Source organism: Seriola lalandi, unplaced genomic scaffold (assembly GCF_002814215.2).
Source record: "Seriola lalandi dorsalis isolate HSWRI2012SDOR001 ecotype SW California unplaced genomic scaffold, Sedor1 jcf7180002054955, whole genome shotgun sequence".
In the NCBI taxonomy this organism is placed as follows: domain Eukaryota; kingdom Metazoa; phylum Chordata; class Actinopteri; order Carangiformes; family Carangidae; genus Seriola; species Seriola lalandi.
Window position 1 is genome coordinate 751137 of NW_019525506.1, and position 8248 is coordinate 759384.

Consider the following 8248-nt stretch of genomic DNA (forward strand, 5'->3'; position numbering starts at 1 on the left):
GAGATTTTGGAAATCGCTGCATCACTACTTATCAAGAAAATAAAATCAGATTTGCATGATGAGCCCGACACATATTATGCCATTTTAGCAGATGAGTGCAAAGACTTGTCAAAAAGAGAGCTAGTGGCAGTATGCATCAGATACCTGCACAAGGGGGCAATGAGAGAACGGGCTGTGGGATTTGTGGAAACGGCCAACATGACTGCAGAGGCAATATCAGCTAAGACTTTAGAAGTGGTGGAGCCACTGCAGCTGGACTCGGCTCTGTGCGTCGGATTTGGGTTCGATGGCGCATCTGTCATGTCAGGGAACAGAGGAGGGGTACACGTGATTATGAAGAAGACGTTTCCTCACGCTGTATATGTGCATTGCAACTCACACAGACTTAATCTCGTCCTGTGCACAGCAGCGAAAGTCCCCCCTGGTATTTCAACTTTTTTTGGTGTCATAAATAGCCTGCATACTTTTATGACGGGGGCGCACGGACACGCAAAATTTCTGGAAATTCAAAAGCCGATGCGACCTGGGAAAAAAACGCTGGAGCTGGAGCAACCCTGTGATGTGCGGTGGAGCTCGTGGTCAAATGCAGTCAGTAAAGTGTTAACACTCCTAGGACCTATTTTGGAGACCCTGGCCACATTCTCTGAAAGTTCTGGCCAAACCAAAATTGAAGCCGACTCACTGCTGCATCAAATACAAACAAAAAAGTTTCTGTTTCTCCTCATCACATTCAACCAGCTATTTGAAGTCAGCGACTTTGCCACTAAAGGCTTGCAATCTTCCACATTATCAGTTACAGATTGCATAGATCTGATCGAAGGGCTCAAGGACAACTACACAAAATTCAGGAACGAAAATGATGCATTTGATAAAGTAACGGCACTGACAGATGAGCTGATGAATAAACATGAGATTGTGCGCTGGGATACCAGTGGGCCACGAAAAAGGAGGTTGCCGGCCAGGTTAGAGAGCACGTATGTTGATTCTACTGTGGGCAAATCATCACCTGTACAGCAAAACTCTGACCTTCAAAATATATGGAATGATATCCTGGACAAGCAGCTGATGGAACTGAACTGACTCATATGGCTTCATGAAAGCTACTGCTGCCTGCACGCCACATTCAGAGACCTTTGGTGATAAGGCGCGTATCCAGCAAGCCTGCGCGCACTTTTCCATCCCCGTGGAGGATGCAGAGCACACCGTATTTGTGCAGCAGCTTAAAAGAAAGGCACAAGCCATCTCTGGTGAGAAAAAGGAACATTTTCCCTCACTTTTTGAGGTGCTTGATGCATGTCCCAGAGATATCTTCCCCAAAATGAACGGACTACTTCGTGCGCTCCTCACCCTCCCCATGACCTCATGCACTGTGGAGAGACTGTTTTCAGCTGTCAACAGGATAAAAACTTGCACCAGAGCAACAATGCTGACAGGCAGACTGAACTCTTTGTCACTGCTGTCTTTCGAAAAGGAACTGACCGCTTCACTGCAATATAGTGACATTTTTAAAGTGTTCAACTCCAAACCTGCCGTCTCAAGCTGTAAAAGCCCCAAAGTTATATAGATCTATTTCTGAGCTGTGAACTTGCATTATCTAAATAATCAGTCATGTTTCCTATTGTTAATTGGAATTGTTCTCTCTCTCTCTCTCTCTCTCTCTCTCTCTCTCTCTCTCTCTCTCTCTCTCTCTCTCTCTCTCTCTCTCTCTCTCTCTCTTTCGAGTTGTAACATTGTTGCTTGGTTGGTTAAATAAATGGAGAGAGACAAAACCTCCAAAGATATATTTCCGTTTGGATATGTTTTGTGTAGTCAATAAGAGAGAGAAATGAAATCTGCTGAGTTATAGGTCCTTGTCCAGTTCAGCACTGAGCTGAGGGCAGCGACACAGGAGCCACTCAGGTGCAGAGTCACGGATGCCGTTGCAGGTTGCAGCGCGGTGCTGTGTTTTTCCTTTTTTAATTGGCCCATCCATTTTTCTTTAGGCCCACCCATTCACAAAATCCTGGCGCAGCTACTGCTTCAGGCTCCGGAGATTCACCCCGCGCCGAGAGAACCGAGAGAGAGAAGGGCCGGCGAGGCCGGGAACGCTCGCCAGAGCCGGCGACAGGTAGCAGGCAGGCGTCGATAAGATCCAGGAAACGACGGTGCACAATGAAAGGAAAGGATAATCCACATCCTCTCCTGGAAAAGGACGACAATCGTGCCAGGTAGATCTTTAGTTTTACCAGCCGACCACCGCGCATACCGCGGCGTCGGAGGTGCTTCCGCCGGGGGGGCTGGTCTCACGGCCCGGTACAGGTGAGTCGAGATTCCAGACAGGAACTGGGGCAACGTTTTCTGTCCACCATAATCAAATGAACCTAATTCCTTGACATTTGATCGAATTTCCAGGAGCCATTGGTGATCATACACCAGCAGAGACTTCATTTGTGTAATGCCGAGGATCAGAAATAACAAACACACCAAACAAAGTGACAGCAGCAGACGGTCAGCCATGAACACCGGCGCCATCTTTTACCGGCACACATAAGATGTGGCCAGAACTTCAGTTTAAAATGTTTAAAAAATGAATTAACACAATCAACAGTGTGTGAATCAGCCACAGTGATGATGTCATGATCAAGTCCTCCATCTGTTGTATTTCAGAGTCATCTACTGAAATGCGCATGCGCAGCAGCCAGCCCCGACCTGTCCGGTGTTGTGATACCACTTTGTGACACTAGACGCTGTGTGAGTCAGTGGCGCGTCAAGTCTGCCCTCAGTCCCACGAAGAAGAACAACAACTTCCGGCAGCGCTAGCATCACAGAAACACAGGAATGGCTGAACCTCCTAAAAGGCGATATTCATCCGCATCCCGAAGGACCGCTCCCGACAAGAAACCACGTTCAACGGCAAAGAAAATAAGCAACACGAGTAAATCTCGATGTGGCTTTCCACCGCTGGAGAAGCTCCTGAGAGGAAAGAGATGCGGTTTGATGCCGAGCTTGCAACTTTCCTGTTAGCCTGGTGAGTAGCATCACTGTTAGCTCTTTAGCTAAAAGTATAATCAGTGCAACGACCGACAAACATTTCAGGTGGTGATATTGACGTTGTGGACAGACGTTTTAGCGGTTACTATGGTTGTGTCTGTTGCTGTCGGCTGTTGTACAGCTAGTGACGTCAGTAACTTTAGGCTGATTTTGTACCTGATGACTGTAATTTGAGATTGTATGAATACATTTCGATCGGTTCACCATCTGGCCTCATCAATCAACCCCATTACATCAACACCTTGAGGTATTATCCCTGCACATGACAGATATTATCTATACTGTGATCTTTTGCACATCCCCTAATCAATACCTTTTGCACATCTAGCCCAGCGGGAGTTTTGTCATTCTAAAACACTTTTGTACATGCTTGTGTAGTATCATTTTCATTGTTTTATTTATATATATATATATATATATATATATATATATATATATGTATATATATATGTATATTTATATTTGAGTGTTGCAATATTTCACTTTTTTAAATTTATTTCCTATGAATACGTTTAATTGGATACTACACCAAGCCGATACTACACACGGACGATGACAGAAGCTCTTCCTCTTCCAGTGTGGTGTGTTGCCTCACCACTAATGTTTATTTATTTATATATGAATCTTTTCTACAAATTCTTCACATGTACATGTATCATTTATTCAGATTTATTCATAGTCTTCTTTTTTATTACAGTATATGCTAAATGAGGTTTAAGTGGATGATTATATCTTATGTTCTGAAGTCCTTAGACTGCCTCAAACATTTCATAGTCAGAAGAGGAGCTGCTTGACAAGCCCTTATTTTTCCTTTTGTGTTTTCATAGGGATGGCAGACTCCACCTCAGCCCAGAAACCAGCAAGAAATGGTAAGTAAACCTTTGTAAACCTGTAAAATAAATCAGCATGAGAAATTCAAGTTTGCTTATGTGAAACAATTACGCTTGTGTCCAAGAGATTTTTATTTGTTGAAAGTCTGATTCAAAACTCAACAAATGATCAGTGTTGAGGTTGATCAAAGACACTGTAAAAGAAGAAATGGATTTGTCAACATCTGTGTTGCGATACAGAGCAGAAAACTGTAAAACTTTGGTCAAAAGTTCCCACAGTGTGACACTGAAATTTGTACTTGTCAGTGTCTCACACTGGGAATGTTGCACACTGAGTTTTCCAGTTTTCTGCTCTTTATCTCTGTACACAGACGTCCACAGATGTTGTTTATGATTGTATATAATAATAATGACAATAATAGTAAAAATAATAATTATTGTAAAAATGACAAAGATAAGTATTGATAACAATTATAATGCTAACAATGATATATTATAATTGCAAAAAATATTAATGTTGATAATGGCAACAATGAACGTGTGCACGCACAGTAAATACAACTGCCCCCCATTTTCATTAGTGTATAAATCTAACGATTTATAAGATTATTCAAAATAATACAATGTAAAAAAAGTGAGAACTTTCTAAATGCACTGTATGTCTAACTGATTGATCTGTCCAACAGCCATCTCTAGTATTCTTTCCCAACAGGGAGTTTCTCTAGGATGAGGTGTAATTCAGGCAGAGTTTATGTTCTTACAGCTGCTTTCACACTACTGCTGTGTGTGTACTCAATTCACACACAAATATCAACATTAACATGTGAAACCTTTCTCTGTCTCTCTCTCTCTCTCTCCAGGTGACAAAGAAGCTGCTGTTGCTGCTTCTGAAACAGTTGCCTGGGTTACCAATGTTGGTGTGTTGGCGTTCCAGGACGGCGGCCGGATTGATGATGCCACATATTCAAGGTGGACCCCCGGAGGTTCCTGTTTTCACATTGAGGCATAGCGGTCCTCGCTGGAGGGGAAGCACAGGATGTTCGGCCTGACTGTTGCCAAAGTGATCCAGAGGATCTCCTGGGAGGAGTGGAGTCTCCACTGTTGGAGGAGGACACATGGGGCGGAGGAGACAGCTCTCCTCATCTAGGATCTCCACGTCACCCTGGACGTCTCTTTGCTGGATTCTCTCTGCATCCAGGACACATGGAGACACAGAGGAGCCGCCTCACCTGCATTCAGGACCCAGCAGGTACAGCTGTACACAGAGACTGGTAGACTGACAAAGGGCGGGGTCAGCCTTCTGGTTTCCACCTTAACCACTTAATTCCAGGTACATGCGGGTGTCTCAGAGCTTGTGATTAAGTATATTGTGTATTATCATTTCATGCAAACATAAAATTCATTTTTGATCCAAAACCTTTTTTCTCAAGCCAGTGCCAAGTACTTCCAAGCTCCTGGCAACACCTGACAGACAGAGCAGGAGAAACAGCGAGATGTCTTCCCTCCCAGAGACCAGGAGACGCAGCGACAGGGAAGAACGCCTCCTGTCCTGGGAAGGAGAGTCTCCAGAGGTGAGATTCACTTCAGATATCACTGTTTCCTCTAATGAATATCAGATCTATATTAACACACACTGCTCTCTGATTATCTTTCAGCTGTCTTCTTGGACTGAACTGGGCCAGTGTTAGCCGCCTGGTGGAGGCTGTTTGCAACCAGCTCTGCCGTCTTCACCTAGTGGCCACGTGGTCCAGAGGGACCGTGAATACTCGCTGGTCATTCAATCTCAAGGATTATATGGCCATCAGAGAGGCAGCGCTGGCCGGCCCCAGGTTGATGGCTCAGACCAACATCCAGCTCTTGAATTGAATTGAGGACTCAGGACTCAGTGCTGTTCATTCTCCTCCAGAGAATGAACAGCTGGCCCCTCATCCAGTGCTGTTGGTCCTCCCCTCGCTCCAGCACCACTCCCCTCTTCTGTTCATCCACCTCCTCTGCCTGGACTCCCTGTACCCAGGACCAGAGCCTACAGGAAGAGGAAGGTGACCTGAAGCTGCTGTGTCAGAGCGGGGGCCGCTGCCTGGAGGAAAATCCCCTCCGGCTGCCAACGTCATACATCTGCAGCAAGTGTGACCAACCCAGAAGAGAACTGGATGAATCTTATTTAGTAACAAGCATGAATTATAGTAGAAATATAAAAATAATGGATGAGTGTCTCTACGACATGAATGAAACTAAAAGTAACGTCCTTTGTGCAGATTGAAACGAGAGGAGTGAAATTCACACACCAAGCAGCAGGAACATCCAAAATTTCCAGGAATTTTCTAGTTGTTTATTATTCTCTGTCCTCAGTGTTCACAGATTCAGTTTCTTGCCTTTTACTTAATTTTTACTGTTGTTGATAGATGATAGTAACAACATTTGAAAAGCAGAATGTGTTCAGCTCTAGCACAGTCACCACCTTCACAGGTGAAAGTTTCGACCAGTTAAACATGAAAACGGTGTTCAGTAGGAAACAGATGGAACTGACCCACCAGAACTGCAACCTGGAGCAAATCCAGACTCTTCATAGATGTGATGCTGTGACCTCAGAGACGGATGTGTTCACCTCACACACTCTTTAGTGTGAACTGAACATTGAGTTCAGATTGTGAAGCAGTTGTCAGTGTAGTACAGCTCATGTAGCTCATGTAGCTCATGTAGCTCATGTGTTTGCGGACCGACCGAAGATCTAGTTTATTGAACAAGGTTCCCTGAGCTGATGGAATCTGGTGGCCACAACAATTTAATTGGTCATTGTGAAGTTTGTACTGTTTTCTTTTATGGTATATGATGCACAAACACACAGCCTAGTAAAGTCTAGGCAGGAAGACAACAGCAAGAAGCGCCTGAGTTCAGCTTCAACCCTGGTTCTTTCTTGCAGTGTTGCATGTTCTCCTTGTGTTTCCTCCAGGGACTCTGATTACTAGAACAAAGACATGCACATTTAATTAATTGAGGACTCTAACTTGTCTGTGTTTGGTGGTGGTGGTGGAAACCATTTTCCTGCTTTCCTCCCAGTGCATGCTGGGATACATTCCACTACTTCAGACTTTTTTGTTTGAAGTTTGAATGTTTGATGTGATGAAAAAACGTTTGCTACATTTGCATCCAGAATAACATAAATGTAAAACTAAAAAGATTTTCCCTAAAATTACAGAGGAAAAACTTTAAATAGTTAGTATGGACATTAACTTTTATAATAACAAGCTACATTTTTAATTACAGATAATTACTGTCATTTTACACAGATTTGTATTTAACTTAAGAAAGCAGAAAAAATACTGTATGAATAATAAAGTAATTTGTCTTTACAGAAATGGTAAATAAATGTAATTCATGATTATTGGCATAATGCTTAAAATAGAAGTTTGGCTGTTAATTCACAGATAATTTCATTTTACAGACCTTTGTTAACAATTTTAAAGAACATGAAATTACTGTTAGAAAATTTAGTTATTTTCTGTAAAATTAGGATTTTTTTTTTTTGCCTTATCATACGTTTAACGTTTTTATATCTTTCTAAACCACAATGTTTCTTGACAATTTCATGCCTTATTTTACTGTAACATTCTAATTAAGATTTTGGTGCCATACTATATTATGACGTTAATATTGTATGACATCTTGTAACGTTTTTATGCCTTACTATAGTATGACAAAAAGTTCATGACTTATTATACTATGACATTTTACTTGACAATTTTATGTCTTACTATATTATGACATTTTATGCCTTACTATACTAAGATGTTATTAAGCCTTATTATACTGTGGCATTTGTTTATTTTTTTTGCCTTAGTATAGTTTGATATTTTTATGACATTTGAACAGCTAACTATTTTATGACACTTTTTTATTATTTATGTTTATATTATTCTATTGTTATATTAAGTAATAATACTTTCCCTGTAGATTAATTGAATTATTGTAGACTGTTTTATCTCATTTTCTTTACTGAACCTCATTGTCATTATTCTCAGCTGCAAATGATGTAAAGCCTTTAAACTTGTTGTTTATTATAATTCATGTTTTAGTGTTTGTCCCAAAATTTGTCTTGTCTTGTTGAGGCACTTTGTCACTGTTTTGAAAAGTGCTGTGTAAATAAAACTCATTATTGTTTTTTGATGACATTTCTGTGCCTTACTATACAATAAATTTTTTTGACATTTTTATGCCTTTCTATACTATGAAATTTTTTTCATGAAAGTTTTATGCCTTATTATACTATGACATTTGTAATAGATTTATTTATAAATATATATTCATACTATACTGACATTTTTATTCTTTACTATACTATCTCGTTAATATACTATGATGTTTTTTGTTATTTTTCTGCCATACTATAC

At 41.3% G+C, this 8248-nt stretch overlaps 1 protein-coding gene across 2 annotated transcripts; it reads left to right on the forward strand.

Moving 5' to 3' along the window:
- The first annotated feature begins 2246 nt into the window (after positions 1-2246).
- LOC147817462 (uncharacterized) lies at positions 2247-8011 on the forward strand. Of its 2 annotated transcripts, none has more exons than XM_087170665.1 (3): positions 2247-3007; positions 5291-5431; positions 5516-8011. In XM_087170665.1, the coding sequence occupies exons 1-3, from the start codon at positions 2925-2927 to the stop codon at positions 5724-5726; spliced, it is 435 nt and encodes a 144-aa protein (XP_087026791.1). In that variant the 5' UTR covers positions 2247-2924; the 3' UTR covers positions 5727-8011. The 2 variants fall into 2 exon arrangements, 1 of the variants encoding a protein (XP_087026791.1); XR_015436354.1 differs by lacking the exon at positions 2247-3007 and adding an exon at positions 4726-5190.
- Positions 8012-8248: the final 237 nt, after the last annotated feature.